Source organism: Stylophora pistillata, chromosome 7 (assembly GCF_964205215.1).
Source record: "Stylophora pistillata chromosome 7, jaStyPist1.2, whole genome shotgun sequence".
Lineage (NCBI taxonomy): Eukaryota > Metazoa > Cnidaria > Anthozoa > Scleractinia > Pocilloporidae > Stylophora > Stylophora pistillata.
Window position 1 is genome coordinate 1,143,653 of NC_142525.1, and position 18,991 is coordinate 1,162,643.

An 18,991-nucleotide genomic window follows, 5' to 3' on the forward strand; every position below is an offset into this window, starting at 1 on the left:
ACTGTGGGCGCTTATTCGAGGAAATACGGTATGCTATGCGACTTCATATACTTGCTATGTGGGAAGGGAATCGATTTTTTTCTTTAAGTGATGGACCATACAGAATGTCCCGCCTGAAAGGGGTAACTTTCTACACGTAACACAAGACAAAGATTTGGTATATCACAATGCAGTGTTCGGAAGTTTGAAGGGTCTACCAGAAGATGGAGGAAGTACTTGTGCAGGTTGTTCAAGAGAAAAGTCATGATTTAACAACTAAAACTTTGCTTTTCTTTTCTGTTATAAATTAGTACCGCATGTACCACATGTATAAGGATTCTAAAGAGAAGTGGTGTTGTTCCTCTATAGTGTATAAATCCCGAAGGTAATTTGAGGATAAAAGAGCAGCGGAACTCAGGCGGGGCAGATCCGACCAAAACTTTGTCTAATACCCCCCCTTCCCCCCCCCATCCCCAACACATGTGAAATGACGGATAAGTTTACAATCTCAAATTTACAGGTTGACTTCTGGAAAGAGAAATGGTGTTAAAGAAAACAATAAACGAAGTTTTTCTTCCTGTGAGGAAAAGCGAGGAGCGGCCAAACTTCTTTGCCTTTTAAAGAACTAACACGTTTTCTCCATCCAGGCCCTGCTGGTTTACGCCGCCACTCTGATTTTCCTGCTGTTCTTTTAACATACAATTTCGCTTGCACTCCAATAGCTTTGCAAGGTCCTAACAGAAGAGGTTAAGGAAACAAAACATTTAGTCTTAGCTAGTAGTATTCAGAACGTTTGTCAGATGACCATAGGTAAATGGCCCGGCAACCAAACCAAGTCCTCTCGACTCTGTTTTATATGCCTCTCTCACCGACTGAGCCACTAGCTCCAAGGCTTACCAGTCGTTTCGCATCCATGGATCTTTCATACCCAGATGACTCGCACCCAACACTCTGGTTGATTCGTACCCAACAAATTATGGCACAAAATGTTTCAAACAAACACAAACATTTATTTCATTTACCCTAGTAATCGCAAAAAAACTAATTTCGAATCACAGAAATTTTGAAAAGTTATCTTTCAGTTAATACTCTTGAAAAATCGCGACCTAGTTGACCCATCCTAATATATTTTGCCTACAACTACGCAGTGCCTACGACTAAACGTACCTATTCTACTCAGTAAAAAAGCTAATTTCTAAATCATAGTAACGTTGAAAAGTTATCTTACTCTTGAAAAATCGTGACCTAGTTCCCCTAGCTGACTTATCCTAATATATTTTGCCCATTATCACGGAGCGCCTGACGCGGACCACTGACACTTTTACTGTTAAGTAAAGTTCAACAATACAACAAATAAGATCACACTTCCACTTATACCCTGCGCGTGCGAGGATGCATCTCAATATTTGTTGGGTACGAATCGACTAGAGGGTTGGGTACGAACTGACCGAAAGTGGGTACGAGATGTCTGAGCCTGGGTACGAATCGTCTGGGTGCGAAAGATCCATGGGTACGAAACGACTGGATACTGCTCCAAGAGCAGTTTGCTCGTTATACTGAACAACTATGTTACCTTAGCGAAAGATGTGAAGTTGAAATACTTTGGCAATGCGGCTTTGAGCCAATAATGGGACTTAAGATTTCTGTATGGCAAAAAGGGGGGGGGGGGGGAGGAGGAAGTCTTAACTCCACCGTAACTCTGCTGGGATAAAAGAAAAGCACTTACACTCCACATCTTCATCTGTTTCATATTCGGTCCCTGGCTCTCTCGGACAGACTTCTGTTTATCACGAAGACTCTGAAAAACGAAAAGGCGAAATGATGCGGAAGCGTTAACTTAACATAGACAAAGAAAACCTCTAAAATAATAGCTTATCGTTTTGATCAATACCTTTCCCAAGTTTTCTTGCTCCTGAATCTTCTTAGTGAACTGCTCCCTACAAACAGAAGGAAACAGAAAATGAACTTAACGAGATCCTAACAACTGTAGCGCGATATACTAATTACAATGTTTTTCTCAGTGCATCACTGAATGTAAACTCTTTGAAAAGCCATGTAAATGAGTACTGATAACAAGGTAGTTTACCGCACTGTCACGCGTTATCTGTCGCAATGTGACGCGTTATCTGTGACGCGTTATCTGTCATGTAAATGAGTACTGATAACAAGGTAGTTTACCACACTGTCACGCGTTATCTGTCAGGGTTGCAGCAAACCTTGCACGAAAAATGAAGATTAAATTCTTACCTGAAAGATTTCTTGCGATCAGCAGTATCCGCTGAACGGTAAGCCTTAAGTTCGTCATCAATTCGCTTCTGTTGTACGTCAAGCACCTGAAAATTACAGAATAACACACTTAAACAAGGAGATAGGAGGATATCAAGTCACTTCACTCTCCGTTACCGCTACTATTCCACTGGTCACGCAGTGCTTGCAGGATAAAAGTTCCGTATCCATTACAAATGTTAGCTGTCATGGAGCTTACAGTTGATATAGAGGTGCACTGAACAACTCTAGCTTTTAAAAGATGTCGTTGTAAAGGTGAACGAAAAGTCTCCCTACTAAGCTTTTCAAGAAAAAAAATCTTGCAACACGAAGAGATGCCTTACGATGCAGTAAACAAGTACTTTTGCAAATAATCTAAATGTGAAAAACTTGCACAACCACTGACATAGCTATCCACAATCCAACGGTCTGTCCTCTCTTCTCAAACCAAGTTAAAATTGATGCAGCTTTCGAGCGTCCCTCGCCCAACTGATGAGAAGGCAGTAATCAACGATCAACAAACTGGGACAAACCTTCAGCATGCAATGTAAATAATGATATCGTCCTTCCTCATGAGTCAGTTCCTCGCGTAGGGCTCTCACTTCCTAATGACGCAGAAAAAAATCAACTCTTTACACAGTAGAATTTACAACACAAAATATACAAACCGGTAAAGATGTTAGCCGATAAATTCTGTTTATGGGCCAAGTGGCCCATCAGGCCGGCGCTTAACTCCGGTTTCTGTAGCATGGGGCGACTAGGAGTATTTCTTCTCTTTCCCCTCCCCCCCCCCCCCCGCCATGGGGTGCTACTCTATCGCAGGGTTATCCCCCAGCATTAAATTTTCCGCTACCATTTAAACACCTGGGTGAAGAGAAGCACCGTGAGAGTAAATTTTAAATTTAAAGTGTCTTATCAAAGAACACAACTCAATGTTCCCGGTCGGGGCTCGAACCCAGACCACTGAATGCTAAGTCAAGCGCGCTAACCATGAGGCCATTGCGCCTCTCGCTAAAACGAAGAAGAGAGGAATAAAGACAATAAACGTACATGCTCAAGTTTAGACAGGTTGCTTTCCAGTCCTGCTGCTAAATTCTCATAAGCTGCCTTCTTCTCTTCGTATTCGCCGGTCATTTCCTATCCATAAACAATAAATAAATCTCAAAAATATAGTAAGACGTCTGCGATTGTTACGAGAATTAAGACATTGATCACTCATTACCTGACATTTCTGCCTCATGGGTCTCAATTCTTTAATAACTGGAGCCAGAGCACTCTTCTTGTCTGCAATTGTGGCATTTAACTGTCGAACCTGAGAAGAAAAAAAAAAACCGACATAAGTGAATCGCGTACTTTGAGATCTTTTAAAGCAGTGCTCTTGAATTTCAAGAGAAAGCAGATCGTTAAAGAAAACTACTGCACGTGAATTGCACCTTTAAAATTTTAATCAAGATCAACGTTTGGAATTTGACATAAGATACAAGATGGATTAAAACCAGTTCCAAACACAAGGTTTCTTGCCCTTTCATCATCTTTACTATTCACTCATACGTCGAGTTTCAACTCGCTGAGTATAGATTAAGATTCATAACTTTTTAATCAACAGTGGATGGCAAAACTTGTAACTTAAGAAAACAGATATATCTACATTCCACCCTAAAATGGAAAAGTTCATTTTCTATTCAGCTAATATCTCAGCTGTTAACAGAGGCACAGTCCTATGACTTTAGTGTCCTCACCAGTTCAGATATGTCCTCCAGTGTTTTTCCTTTCTGTTCATCCAGTTCACTTTTCTTGGCGGAAACTTTTTCTAATTCCTCTTGAGTCTCATGGAAACCTGTCACACCCTCCTTGGTCTCTAAATTAGACTAAGGATGAGACAAAAACAAAAACAAAAACTCTATAACGAGTACTAGTTTGCACTTTCAAAGGCTCTTTTCCAAGAGAGAATACTTAAGATTCTCTTGTGTAGCACAAGTGTGTTAGCACTCGCGCATCACCTGGATCCCCCTCTTAGTGAAGACAAGCAATGCAGTTTGGCCATAATGTCATATTCCACAAAGTGTATTTTTTAAACTTTATTTTCTAAAATTTATTTCTGGAGGCCATATAATGATTTGATAACAATTTAAGATTGGATCACTATCTGACCCAGTAACATAATTCTGTTCTTAGAAAAATGCTTAAGTTGGTCTAAATTAAGTAGTCTGAAGTAGAAATACCCACCAGTTGATGTTGAAATGACTCATCTTTCCCTTTCAGTATTTCTTCGGTCCTGGCCAACACCCCATACTCTGCACGAAGTTCTGCCAACTGGAAATTTATCAGATAAAAAAATTTTTTTTTAAGAAAATATTAACTCTGTCAGGGGCTCAACACTAACTTTTCAACTTACTAGCCAAGTGACTAGTAACATCTTAAATGTTACAACAATTTCAGTTTGTTTACTAGCCAAACTGGCTAGTGGAAATCGAAAACCACTGGCCAAAACTAAATTTCTACTAGTCTGTGGCTATGGCTACTGTTAGTGTCAAGCCCTGTCTGTGCAATCCAAATCTGTAATGCTCCAAGAAGTTCAGAATGAACACAGAGATTAGATTTCATGTATACCTCTTGTCTTTTCTTTTTATAGACTGTGCTTTTACCCCTCAGCTTGTTCACATATCTTTTGAACTACAAAAAGAAAGCACATCTCATATTTCAAACATAATTTCCTTATGACAGTCGCTGCATAAAGAGGATGATAACTGTGGTCCATTTTCAGCCTCCTTTTCCTTGGTCATCTAAAATGGTTTGACAATTCATTCTCCCTCCATTTGCTACTCCCTCACCCTCTCCATTAACCCTGTTACTCCCCTTTTCCTTTCCCCCTCTGTTCCCTGTCCCCTCCTACCCCCTCCCATTCTCTGATCCATCCTCATTACCCCTCTCAACTCCCTCCTTATTCCATCACCCTCTACATTCTCCCTCTGTAACCCCTTCTTCCCTTCCCTTCCTATTCCCTGTTCCCTCCTACCCCCTGCTTCCCTCATCCATCCTCATTACCCCTCCCAACTCCTTCCCTCTTTATCCCTTAAACCTCGTTATTTCCCTTCCTTATCCTCTCTTACTTTCTCTCCCCATTACCTACCCCTTTCTACCCTTCTTCCTCTAGTCCATACTGATTCCTTCTCCCCATTCCCCACCTGTTCTCATAGCAGCTCTTCCTCATTATCCTCTTCCCCATTCCCTCTCTCCTTCCATCGCCTCACCCCGCTTTTCCAGTTCCCTCCTTGTTCACATCCAGTCCCCTTCCCTCTCTCTTTACCCAAAATCCTCTAGTCTTGTCCCTAACCTCATCTCCTTTAAGCACTTCTGATCCTTCACTTTCTTTCAATAATTCTTTCTTCTTCTGCAAATCACTTTCTGCATTACTCAGCTAAAATCAAACAAAAAAAGGTTGGGATAAGACAGTGATAAGTTGTTGACTATCATGTTATAAGGTATCAATTCAAGACTCTCACCTCATCCATGGCTTCTTGGAGCTTTTCAGCAACAGCCTCCTTCTTTCGTCCAATGATTGAAGCCTTGAGGAAAAAAAGGGATCTCATAAATTTCAGGATCCATATAGCTGTACAAAATACTCAGTGCAGTATTTCTCAGCTTTGACACTGGTACAGCAATTAACTGATAAATTACAAATTTTTCAAAGGAAATTGAAGTTGCATTTGGTTACATATATATATTTTTGTTACCCAAAAGAGATGATGAAGTAAATTTTGTCCAATTTTCCTCTGAATCCATGACACTTAACCAACTCATAATGGCTTTGAAATAAATGAAAGTTAGCAGGGTTTTTCAGAAGAAACAACTTACTTGCTGCCTGAAGAGAGACAACTTGTCATCAATAGGATCATTCCGCACCATTCTCTTCTCAATTAGTGAGTTGATTTCTGCTGAGAGTTGTTTGATCTAATGAAAATTAAAAAAAACACACTCAGACACAACATTAAACATATTTTTTCACACTTGACAAGTTAATAATAGTAATAACCCTTAAAAAAAATGATGAAATTCTCTTTTATCTAAAGTACAAAAACAAACACATCATTTTCCTCTGACCCTTTTGTTGAGGTCATCCAAATCTGACTGACCCATGGCTGGTTCATCTGCCACTTTCTGAAGATCCTGTGCATATTTCTTCTTTCCTTCCAGTTCCTTGTGGTTCAAATAAGAGAAATCCTAAATCAGTCTGAAACAAACTGAAGTAAAAGCTTTGACGACTTTACCTCATATCACAAAATTACAAACAATAGACTAAAAACAGTTACAATGTTTTCTTATACCAGAATCTATAGCTGAAAATTACCTTTGGCAGTTTTTCTTGGCAGAGATAAACATTCACTTTGTTCTCTTCTTCTAGTCTCTTAATCAGATCTGTAAGTTAAGTTTAAGTGTAAAGGAATCATAAAAATCCATCAAGAAACTGAGCTAAAACTCATCCACAGGTGAAGAAATACTTCTGAATCATTATTGTTAATTCCATGATATTATTCATAAAAACATGAAAACTTAAGGCCTCTCAGATACAAAATTCAACAAATATCTAAGCTTCCCATATCATTTGGTAATGGAAGATGGATATATCTCCAATCAAAACTGAGAAGATTTAATTTGGATATATCAACAAAGTTGAAGTGGTAAATTGGCCACCGTAACAATTACAAAAGCTGACGTTTCAAGCGTTAGCCCTTCATCGGAGCGAATAGAGGAACTGTGGGTTGTGTGTGCTTTTAAAGGCAGAAAATGGAGCTACGTTATTGGTGGGAACATGGCAACGAGAAAAACAAGAATAAATTAGTGGAACGAAAAGCGTTCGTTGATCCCTGTGGGATTTAGACTGCCGGTTTGAAAGATGAGCTTTTGTTCAGGATTTTTATGGCTTTCCATGCTACCTAAGTGTAAGGAAAGACCGCAGATTGCCATATGTTGCTTAGATTGATTACCGTATTTCTTCACCTATAAGCCGATCTCGGCTATAAGCCGAGACCCTGACTTTCAGGGTCTTTACGCTACACTCAAGCTGCCCAAAAAAAAAGGTAAAACCATCGGCTATAAGCCGAGAGCGAAATTATTGATTGTAACTGGCCATTTGAGCAAGCGAACCTCACGGAAAACATAAGAAATTGACTCACTAAACACAAAACCTAATGAATTACAATAAACACAAAAGAAAAAAAGCGAACCAATCAAGAGATATGAATATCAATTGATCCAACGAACTGTATAAATACTACCACGCGACAACAGATTAACCACAACAACAATAATAATCTCAGTTAAACGTTTCAAAGTATCAATCTATCGAGTATACCTTTCGTCGCTGTCACTTTTTATCATCATGCCTAAAGCACGCCGTTCCTCGTATAGTATGGCTTTCAAGATAAAAGTTATCGCGGAAGCTGAAGCGGTAGAAAACAACTCGGAAATCGCTCGAGAATATGGACTAAGCGAGTCCATGGTACGACGCTGGAGAAGAGACCAGGCGACTATTCTTTCCGGAGAGCTGAAGATGTCTGCAAAACGTGCGACGATGGGCCGTTTCACTCCGAAATATCCCGAACTAGACCAGCAAGTGATGGAGTGGTTTTCACAGCAAAGAGAACAAGGTTGGTATTTACTTTTCTGTCTAAAATTTTAAGAGTTTTTGAAGAGTTGAATGATATCGTCTTTCAGTGCGTGGGAAACAGAGACTTTGATTGGTCAGAAATATGTTGTTGTCATGACAATTTCATAACATGTCACGAAAAGAGTGCTGCAGTCACGAATCTACGGTTATCTCGCAGCAAAATAAGATTGTTATTTTATTTTTCGTAGGTATTGCGGTGAGTGGATTGATCCTTCGCCTTAAAGCTAAAGAGCTCTCCGATGATCCTGCTTTCAAAGCTTCCCGTGGATGGTACGAGAAATGGAAACGACGCCACTCGGTCAGCATGCGAACCAAAACAACTCTGGCCCAGCGATTGCCCGCCGATCTCGAAGAGAACATTGTGTGCTTTCATCGCTTCGTCATTGCAGCAAGAAGACGCGCCGACTACCCTTTATCCCGCATCTACAACATGGATGAGACACCCATGCGTTTTGAGCTGCCATCGAACCGAACACTGGAATTCAGTGGAAGCCGAACAGTGCCAGTAAAATCTTGCGGAGCGGAAAAGCGGAGCTTCACCGTCGTTCTTGCTGTTGCTGCCGATGGAGCAAAGGTGCCACCGAAAGTCATCTTCAAAGGCGTCCGTACACCGAGAGATCTGGTTGTGCCGCATCCTCTTCGTGTTTCCTTCCATAAGAAAGGGTGGATGGATGAACAGGGCATCCGAGAATGGATTCGACAGAGTTTGCCCCGTGCCGAGCGTTCCCTTTTGGTGTGGGACTCATTCCGAGCTCACTTGACCGATTCCGTGAAAGATGACCTGAAGCAGCGAAACATTGACGTCGCAGTTATCCCTGGTGGCCTAACCCCGGTTGTACAGCCCTTGGATAAGTGCCTAAACAAGCCATTTAAAGATAATGTGCGCCGAAAGTACTTGGCGTGGATGACATCTGGGCCATTTGAGTTTACCCCAGCTGGGAAGAAGAAGGCGCCAAGCAGAAATCTTGTCCTCAGGTGGATCAAGGAAGCATGGGCAGAGATACCCGAAGAGATGGTTGTCAAATCCTTCAAGACCTGCGGTATTTCCAATGCCTTGGACGGAACAGAGGACGACGTGGTCTACTCTGAGGAAACCCCAGAAGTAGATGATGAATACATAGAAGAGAACGAGTTCGACACAGACAGCGAAAACGAAACGGATGGCGAGTAAACCATTGGGTTGAAAGCCCTTGCACGTATCCGTCAAACGGCTCCTTTAGGAGCCACCAATTTCATAAAAGTGAATAACCAATATTCAGAAGTTATTTTTGTTGTGTTTTATTACTTCTGCTTCATTGCTAACTTGACTACAAGCCGGGGGGGTAAAGTTATTCAGCAACTGTATATTTTTAAAATGTAAAACCCTCGGCTATAAGCCGAACCCCGTTCTCCGTGAAAAATCTCCCAAAATTTTGGGTCGAAAACTGAAAAAATCGCTCGGCTTATAGGTGAAGAAATACGGTAGGTAAATTAAAATGTCTAAGGTTTCAATGTGTCCTTGTCATTCCTTTCGACGTCTCGAAGGTGTTCTCGGAATCAGTCACCTAGTTTTCTGCCTGTTTCGCCGGTGTATATCTTTTTGCAATAAGTGCAAGTTATGCAATAGATTACATTGGCGGAGATGCACGTGAACCGAGAAGAGGTTCAAGATGTTTAATACCTGCTCCAGTTGTGCCAACACCTTGGGTCCTCATGTCTTTTAACTGTTGCAGCATTCGCTGATAACGTTGGTCTGAGTGCAGATACTGTTCAGTGTTCCAAAACATGATAAAATTAGACTCTCCCATTGAGATCATATACAAGTGACAAAAGTGACACCCCCCTGTTAGTACTTATCACCCATAATCACTGTCAAATGGTTCATAACATGCACCACATGCCATGTGTCTGAAATAACTTCTTCAAATTGAAAGAATATTAGCAATAACTCAATATAAGGCTTGAAACATGCAAGGCACACATTTATAATCCAATATTTTAAAGTGATTTTTTTTCATTAGGCAACCATTTACCTGGTTTTTCTGCTCCAACTTTTGTTGACCAAGTGAGTGTTCCTTTTCTCTCTCAACTCGCAAATTCCGTGCAGCTAGTAACATTTTGTCATAGTTCCGCACATTCCCCACCTAAAATTAGATGAGCCTTGTGTTAAAACTTCCCTTACAAAAAGGAATTTACAAATGAAACAGGCCAGTTTTCTAAAAGGAGAGTGATAAGTGATTTTCTAAGCACCTTTCCAACTGATAATGTTAATACAGCACAGTTAAATGATAAAAACTACAGTCAGTTGTGTTACTTGTTTCATTTATTACCTTTTTTTGCATTCGGTCAATTCTCTTCTGAAGTTGTTCTTTTTCATCTTCCATGTTCATAATGTCCTTTAAGAAGAAAAAAAAATGACATTTAACAGTGCAAACCACTAATAATGACAATGAAGACGACAACTATAATCATGAGGCATGGTGATGATAACAATAACAATGATAATGATATATAATGAAGGTAATGAAGACAAAGAGCTCATAGGAATGACTAGTATCTAATTTCTCCTTGCAATATCATCCTTGCATAAAACATTACCGTCACAAGAATATAGGGAATGATCACCAACTTAAGAAGCTCTTTAATGTGACACAAATTCTCCTTGTTAGCAGTTTAAGAAATGTATAGAGAACTGTATGGAGAATATCAATACTGATGTCAGGGGGGTCAAGGTTTAAAAACCAAAGTTCTTGTAGTGTACCGACCTTTTTCATCTCCCCAGTTGAAAGACCAGACGTCCTAAGTTGATCAACTGTCTTGTGGAGCTCTTTGAACTGTTCCATCAGTTCTAAATACTGATATCAATAAAACACATTTAGAAAAGATTCCAATACAAACGAATATCACTTAGTATAATCAACCCAAATACCATAAAAATTGTTCTTTATCCAAAACCTAAGTGCTACAGAGTTTAGAAGGAACAATGGAACAGAAAAAGTGAGTGCACACATTGAAAGAGGTGCAGAACTGGAATCAGCTGGTTGGTGGATATTTAGTGGATCATTTTACTTTACTGACACTACACATAGCTATGAGCAAACAATCCATATTTATTTTTGATTCACCCTCTAGGTGGGGAGATGTTTACTTTTGCTAACTGAAAAATTAGATGAATATTTACATTCTCATTTAGTTCATTTAACTCTTGATCCGCCAGTTGGTCTGGAGGAATATCTAGCTTCACCAGATATCTTGAAAGATAAGCTCTGGTCTTCAATTCTGCCAGATTTTCGAAGAGCCATTGAAGAATAGGGTAAACAACCAACTTGTCACCTTGAATGAGCCCATTACGAAAGGCATTCCTAAGTGGTTTCAAGAAAAAATAAGGGATTTATATATAAACAAATTGTTAAAATGAAATATGTTACAACTGTAGTAATAGCTAATTTCTCAATTATCTTTGGCCTCTCACTCAAGGCAAGTCTTGGTGCTCAATGATCACAGGTTTCCATCCACATGCAAAGAAAGAAGAAATAGCTCTGGTATCAGTGTCCATGAAATTGTGCACTAAGGAATATCCAGCATTGCTAATTCTCTTCACAACAGATAAAAAATGTTACATTCAATATCTGGAATCTGAAGAGCTTCTGCAGTAGTCAAAGCCAAGGATTGTCACATTCCTAAGTTCCTCTTTCAGCAGTAAATATAGGATAGAATATTAATGCTTTAAAAGTTTTATGGACAATGAATTGCTATTGAAAAAAATTAAAGTAACTTAACTCTTTTAACTCTCAGGAGTGACCAAGACAGAATTTCTCCTTACAATATCAATACAACATCAGGCCTTTCTAAAGATTTGTACATTGTACAGGTGGAAGAACAATAGGACACGTAGTCCCCTACTAGATGCATCCACCTAAACCCAACCCACCCATCCCACCCCGGAGAAGGACATCCATCAAATAGTAATCTCATGTATGGGAAATTAACGTCTCCTGCCCCTAACCCTGCAGGAGACGGGACCTCCATTTATTTGTCCCTATCTCAGAAGACTAGAATATCTAACCATTTCTTGATGTTATAGAAAGGTAGCATATTCTTCTCAATTATGTTAAGACCTTGAGTGTTGGTCCAGCCGGGGCTCGAACCCTCGACCTCCCACACAACAGTCAAGCGCTCTATCCATTGAACTAACTGGGAAGCGGTCAAGTTATGAGAATAAAGAAAAATATCAATAAGGAGATTGTTAGTTGATCCAATGCTAAGTTCTCCAAACCAACATCAAAGGAATTGTATGGCAGACAGTAAGGGGAATTACCGATAAGATCTTAGCAGCAAAAGGGTTAATATCACTTACAGGCTTCCAGAATCTGTTTTTGGCTTGAACTTCAGGATTCTCAAAAATGTGAACATCCTTTTCGTCATTTGTTCTGGCTCTTCATCCCGAAGATCAATTTTGTGCTGTTGACAAACAAAAAATAATCTTGAGCAATTTTTCATGTAAAAAAAAAATTAAGGCACTCTATCAGAAACCCTGCATGGATTAATTGTCCTTAGCTAGAGAGGCTCATACATCACCAACCTGAGGATTAATTTCTGCAAAAACATCATTCAGTACTTGAAGCAATTGTAGTGGCTGCAGAGAATCAAAGCTGAAAGAAAATGATGAAAGTCCTTAGGGTTCAAATTCGGGTTTGAATCGTGTTATTTTCTATTAGATAGATCCATCATAAGCTCTGGCAAGCTTGTAATTTTCTTGGCTAATTCGAATTAAAGATAAAAGTTGTGTTTCAAATCTGTCATTGCTATCATTTTAGTTTCTCAGCTTAGTATTCATCATCATGACATGAAAGATAGTCAAATAAAAACTACAATGGTTTGAAAATTTGGGAGAAAAAATAAGTTCTTATCCACAACATCTTTGAGCTTCGTCTGCAAAAATATTTACTTGGCTCATAATTAAATTACATTTAGCCTTAAATTTTGCCAATATAAAGCTTATTTACTAGCCAGCCACGCAGTGACAATATTATCGAAGCTGTTTAAAAAGAAAAATTTAAAGGTTTACCTTATGAGGTTATAGTTCTTCTTGAAAGGTTCCTTGTTCAGCTCATCTACAATGTACTTCAGTTGTTCGCTCATAATGGCGGCTGCACTTAATGAGTCGAATGTTTAAGGAACGACTTTTCTTCTTTCAACACCGAGTTATCACACGAAGAAGACACTTTTAACCATAAACAAACATCAAATGCATCCTCTTTCAATAATTTAGCCGAAAAAATAAGAATATTGCGGGATATGACGAATTATCTGCACAGAGTAATAAATAAACACATCAAATGTCGACTGCCATGGAGACTTGAACACAATATGGCCGGTTGCCTTTGCTTCATGTAAACCAAAGTCAAATAGGGACATTATTTGTTTTCCCTAGATGGCACTTTGCTCTGGTCAAACGAAACTCGTCAAATTTGACTAAAATAGCTATTCCGTTATTTTTGTAACGTGAATCAGGTAAACCTTAGCTTTAAAGTCCTGCTACAAAGAATAATTTTCCACCATTATATTTTAAATAACCTGGAAAAAAATCGAAGAATAAAAGGCCCTTTAACAGAGACACATTTCAGCACCTGATACAAGTGTTCCTTCTCCCGTTGAACTTTGGTACCAACACTTTAGGTAATATTTCATCAGCAGAAGATGTCGCAAAGTATGTTCCACTTATTTGTGTTTCAAAAGATTTGCTTTTCAGCGACCTCTTCAATCATCTGTTTGCCTAACTTTACCATTATCATAATGTACGAATTGTACGTCTGTACAAATTTCGATGTAAACAAATTAATCATTCCTGCATTCAAGCCTTTGCGTGACTCTTGGGTTGAATTGGCAATCTGAGACTCTCTTTTTTTTTTTTTTTTTTTTTTTTCTTTTAATGGAAAACGATCGGAAAAGTTTAAGAAAAACTTTGAAAGACACCAGATTTCTTTCTCACACAATTCGGATTCTACTTGGGACTGGTTAAACTTCTCACCCTTTATTTGAATTATATTTTTTTGCGACACTTAACGATATTATCAGATAAAATATTTGTAGTACTTGCTATTTCTTGCTTTTTCAGGCGAAGATGATGAGGTTGACAGTGAACCTTATGAAGTGATCGAGACTCCAGGAACGAGAAATTTAGTGGAGCAATTGATCACTATGGACTTAGCAGGGCGACCAGTCGTACAACAAATTAGTATTGGGGGAGTTTCTGGCTGGTATGTAGACAATAACTAAACATTGATACTTGATAAATTTCCATGTGATTCTTCAGATTTTGGTTGACGAATTTTATAACGAACAGAATACTTAGTGTGACTGATGTAATGGACTTAGTCGAAAATGATTTATTCGAAAAAGAAAAAAGACATTCATCAATGGCAGCCGAGTAAGATGGCACCTCCATTCCCTGTACTAGAAAACTAATGATGCTTTAGTTAATAAGCTAAATCAGCCCCCTATATAGTGAGATTTTGAGTACAGTAACTAGTGAAAAAATTTCATCATACCTTTTCAGTTTCCCTTTGAGCTTTTACAGCTGGTAATTGCAATAAAGAGTGATTCCATTGCTTTCACTGTAGGTTTGCTGGTTATGTGTTTAAGAGGGTTGGTAAACTTACCTTGTCTGCTATTGGAGGCGGAATACTTCTAATACAGGTTTGCAAACTTCTTTCATCTACAGAATTGGGAAAGATGGTTTACTAAATTTTAGTTCACTCCTCTGTTCAGCAACTTCCAACAACATAGTTGCTTATACAAAACACTGACACAACAACCAAATGCAACAGAATGTCCTAACTTTACCAAAGGATTGAAAGTGACCTATCATGCCTGACTTACACTCTTATGCTCTTACAGCCAATTATATAATAACTGAGACACTATGGGCAAGCTGATCAGTCAAAAACCTATCATTCCCTGGGGCTGATCCAGGAGTGGTTCGGGTGGTTTGGTCAAACCCCCTAAATTTTCCTTCAAAGTGCTGGAAATGATGTTTCCGAAGACCTAATTTTCAAACCCCCCCAGGGGAGCATGCCCTTAGACAATTCTTTGAACCCCCCCCTTGACTAAATCTTGGTTCTACTGCAATTCGCTCACCTCTGATTCATGATTAGCAGACTTTTTTCGTATTCTCCCAACATCCTGCGTGGACTATTACATACACCAGTACACAGACAGACACTGTGATCTATTGCTCAATAAAACCATGGTAAATTTACCAATCAGTTTTCAGGAACCAGATTTATAAAACACGCCAACAACTCACCACTTGACTCTTACAGTAATTTCTACTTAGTTGTCAAAACATGAGTCACAATTATCATAAAAAAAATCTTCTTTAGAACAACTCTCACTGTAATTAATTTATCATGTTGAGTGTAAATAAAACGGTGTTCACTGGCAGTTCAGCTCTGATAAAAATTAATTTTTTTTGTCTTATCTTCTTAGGTTGCTCACAGAGCTGGATACATCAACATTAACTGGAAGCGAATGGAAAAGGATGTTGATAAAATTACTACAAAGGTTAAAAAGGAAGTCAAAAAGATAAAAAAGAATGAGGAAGAAATTGAAAGGGGAATTGTTGCTCTTGCAAATAGGGTATGAAACAAATCCTAAAGTTGAAATTATATTATTTTGAGCTGCTTGGTATTGTCATTTCTTTAGATTATTTTTATTTTTCAAATGCAATAGTTAGTTCAATTCCCTAAAGCCCTTTGTTGAACGCTCCATAATAATAAGACTGCAAAAATGTCCATAAATTTGTGTAGTCTTATAAATGCATGCAGTATTCAAAGGAAAGATTCAGAGAGATAGTAAAAATGGAGAATGAGACTACTGACTTTTACCCTTTGCTATGATGAGGGACTCAAAGTTTATTAGGTAGTATTATAAAAAAGTCTTTACCAGCATTCCAAGGTGAAACCATTTTGATTACAACATAAAGAAAATGTTTTGATGCCTTCATTTGTGGCAAAAGTTGGTGGCCTGTGTCAAGCACTCATGAAGCAAGCTACTGTTAATACTCCCTTTGTTTTGGAGCAAAAAACAGCCTTTTTCTCTCTGGTTGTCCAAGCGTTAAGTCTTAAGATGTCTCTTTAAGCCCTGCAATTATGTAAAGTTCTAAAACAAATGATTTACCTTATTTTAATTTTTTTTTTTCAGGGCTATAGATATGTAAAACGGAATACAGCTGCAGCAACAGGCTTTGCTGGTGGTTTTCTTCTTGGCTTGACTTTATAATTAGAAGCTTGTGGCAAACACAGAATACAACCAAGCTTGCACATCAAACCAGCTTATAATTATGTCCATTTCAATTGTAGTCATTAGTTTTGTGTGTGCATGTGTGTGAACAGTGTATAACTTAATTGAACCAGTATTTTAGTTGAAGAAACTTAAGTAGAAAATAGACAGTAAAGGTTTTGCATTATTATGTATGATATTGTTAATGACTTTTTTACAAATTCTCCAAAAACTCTTGTCCAACTTCAGGCAGAAACTGTTGACTCTTTAACCCCAGGAAATGAACAGCATCTTATTTCTCCCAACAGTCTCACCCCTGAATCAAAATTAACCCCTGGGAATGATCAACATCTTATTTCTCCAAACAGTATAACCTCTGAATCAAACATTAACCCCTGGGAATGATCAGCATCTTATTTCTCCAAACAGTATAACCCCTGAATCAAACATTAACCCCAGAGAATGATCAGCATCTCATTTCTCCAAACAGTATAACCCCTGAATCAAACATTAACCCCAGGGAATGATCAGCATCTTATTTCTCCACACAGTATAACCCCTGAATCAAACATTAACCCCAGGGAATGATCAGCATCTTATTTCTCCCAACAATATAACCCCTGAATCAAACATTAAGGTCATGAGAATAAAGAAAAAAGATTGCAATGTCAAGAAGCTCTCAATTATGAAGCAAATTCTCCTTTAAGTGCCATGGAAAACTTATAGAAAACATTGTGGAGAACTTGGGAACTGATGTTCAGGTGACAAAGGGGTAAGGAACAGTATAGGATTTTAAGACTTGTGCATGTAGACCTTTTATTTTATTATGATATCACAAACTGTCTAAATTATTCAATAAAGTTTCTGTCTTCAAGTCTGCCTCAATATGCACATACAGAATTCAAAATCTTCTGTCATTCGACTCTCATCATCTGATTTTCTTGAATGACTGACGGTGCAGAGATAAAAAATTGGAGTTCATCTTTTTTATTGCCGTGAGTTCTTGACAAGCATACTCAACACTCTTAATGCTTCTTTCAAGCAAAATAGAACACATGATACTGATTTAAAAGCTAACTTTATTACTTTGCAAGCCACTGGAAGAAAAATCAATGAACTGGTGTGTTATCCTGGGCGTATTATAATAATATTTCATGCTAGTGGTATACAGGGGCATCATAGGACACAGCCAATCAGAGAAGCGTATTTTGTACCATGTAGTAACAAATACTCTTCTCTGATTGGCTATGTCCTATAATACCCACTATATCCTACTCATGCCAGTTGTGTAATCCTTGTCTCTGAGCTTCTCATTTCTGCCTCTGAGATCTTGGTCCACAGAATAAATTATTCATTTCCTCTTTAGGCCTCCTGAGTAATTACCCTAATTCTCCTCCTTTTCAAAGTTTTCTCCAGCAAAGTGGCAAAAAAGCTTTAACTTTTTTCAATGTGTGCAGACATCTTGCTTGCACACAGGATTCCAGTGAATTCCTTCACTATTTCTCTTTGTTCATAGATTTTTGCTGCTCAAGTTCCTGTTTGAAGCCTAAGCACAATTCAGTGTTTACAGCTGAAATCTTTTGGCAGCATTTCTTCATGTTGTCAATCACATGTTGGCATCTGTCCTCTTGATAGTTATATTCTTGATGGAAATTAAAGAAGATATGAAATAATAATTATAATCAAACTGATTACTATCATATTTTAGGCATGGTTTAATTTTGATAAAGGAATTTAATTTCCTGAAGTCTGTACTACTGTCTCCATCCTTCCACCTACACCTAACCCTAACCACCCCACCCACCTATTGCCACCTTACCCCTTCCTCTCCCCCACTTCCCCCACATCCAACCTATACAGCCCATCAATTCAAATCATCCGAGTAGATTTGATCATGCCATCCGATCGCTTGGAGGAGAGTAGCCCTGGGAAGGACTGTTATCAGTAGAAGTGACAGAAAGGTCGTCATCCTTGGCGGACGTCATCATCAAAATCACTTTTACCAACAACAGTCTTTCCTTTCTCAGGATTACTCTCAATTTAGACCATCAGACAACACGTTTAAATGTCACTCCGGGTTTAGAACCGGTTGTACTATATGAAGTCGAGAAGAAATGTTCATGGTTGGCATTGATAGTTCTGTTAAAGGGAAAAAAAAAAGAAAAATGTTCGCGGCTAAAGCAATCTCATGAGCTCGTAACACTTCAGTAGTTATGAAATAACTTGGACCTCCTCGAATCACAGAGCTTATGTGTTTATAGTAGCCTGAGGAATAATTAGGCGCCTCGTAATTACACGAAATTACCTTGCAAACACTTCTGGATGGTACAAGCCTCTTTTTGACAGGGTAACCTTTGATTACGTGACATTTCATCGGTAGATCTTCACCAATGTACTCGTACAGTCTCCGCATGAGATGCAGGCAAGAGCTTCCACTCCAACCGCCATATTGATCGGGAACTGCATAAAGGACCTGGGGACTGGTCGCCTTATCTTCACTTCTCGTTCCAAGACTACCGCACGTCACCAGACTAAAAAGTGGTGCGATCAGAAGCCCATGTAAGATTTGTCTACAAATATCTATCTCGGTCACGCACTTTGAAACAACTGAAGGGCTACGGCCAATGTTGTCATTTATCAGTTATTGCAACTAGGTGACTGATCCTGAGAACACCTTTATGACAAAGGAATGAAAAAGAAGAACCCAAACCAGTCACCAGACACTCCGTAATCATTCTGTGCGACAGATGTTTAAATCGGCAGATCTAATCTCTCTGAGAGCTTTTCACTCAACTACTTTGCATGTTTTTTCATTAC

General features: G+C 38.8%; 3 protein-coding genes across 3 annotated transcripts; 1 reads left to right on the plus strand and 2 right to left on the minus strand.

Annotated features, from left to right (window-relative positions):
* Window positions 1-247: 247 nt before the first annotated feature.
* LOC111328449 (intraflagellar transport protein 81 homolog) lies at window positions 248-13,266 on the minus strand. The gene is made up of 23 exons (XM_022932882.2): window positions 12,960-13,266; window positions 12,474-12,543; window positions 12,249-12,352; window positions 11,073-11,253; window positions 10,657-10,746; window positions 10,222-10,287; window positions 9,925-10,035; window positions 9,573-9,657; window positions 6,593-6,660; window positions 6,346-6,441; window positions 6,100-6,195; window positions 5,748-5,810; window positions 5,579-5,662; window positions 4,855-4,917; window positions 4,471-4,557; window positions 3,984-4,112; window positions 3,467-3,556; window positions 3,295-3,381; window positions 2,778-2,849; window positions 2,227-2,312; window positions 1,871-1,916; window positions 1,706-1,777; window positions 248-713 (listed from the first exon to the last, which is right to left on the minus strand). Exons 1-23 carry the CDS (start codon window positions 13,031-13,033, stop codon window positions 597-599), a joined length of 2,037 nt encoding a protein of 678 aa, XP_022788617.1. The 5' UTR covers window positions 13,034-13,266; the 3' UTR covers window positions 248-596.
* Window positions 13,267-13,482: 216 nt separating this feature from the next.
* LOC111328477 (FUN14 domain-containing protein 1) lies at window positions 13,483-16,366 on the plus strand. Its single transcript, XM_022932919.2, has 5 exons — window positions 13,483-13,601; window positions 14,010-14,151; window positions 14,515-14,590; window positions 15,383-15,532; window positions 16,097-16,366. Exons 1-5 carry the CDS (start codon window positions 13,592-13,594, stop codon window positions 16,172-16,174), a joined length of 456 nt encoding a protein of 151 aa, XP_022788654.1. The 5' UTR covers window positions 13,483-13,591; the 3' UTR covers window positions 16,175-16,366.
* A 1,157-nt stretch (window positions 16,367-17,523) lies between these two features.
* On the minus strand, window positions 17,524-18,652 carry LOC148726068 (cx9C motif-containing protein 4-like). Its single transcript, XM_088728653.1, has 2 exons — window positions 18,480-18,652; window positions 17,524-17,816 (listed from the first exon to the last, which is right to left on the minus strand). Exons 1-2 carry the CDS (start codon window positions 18,541-18,543, stop codon window positions 17,671-17,673), a joined length of 210 nt encoding a protein of 69 aa, XP_088584779.1. The 5' UTR covers window positions 18,544-18,652; the 3' UTR covers window positions 17,524-17,670.
* Window positions 18,653-18,991: the final 339 nt, after the last annotated feature.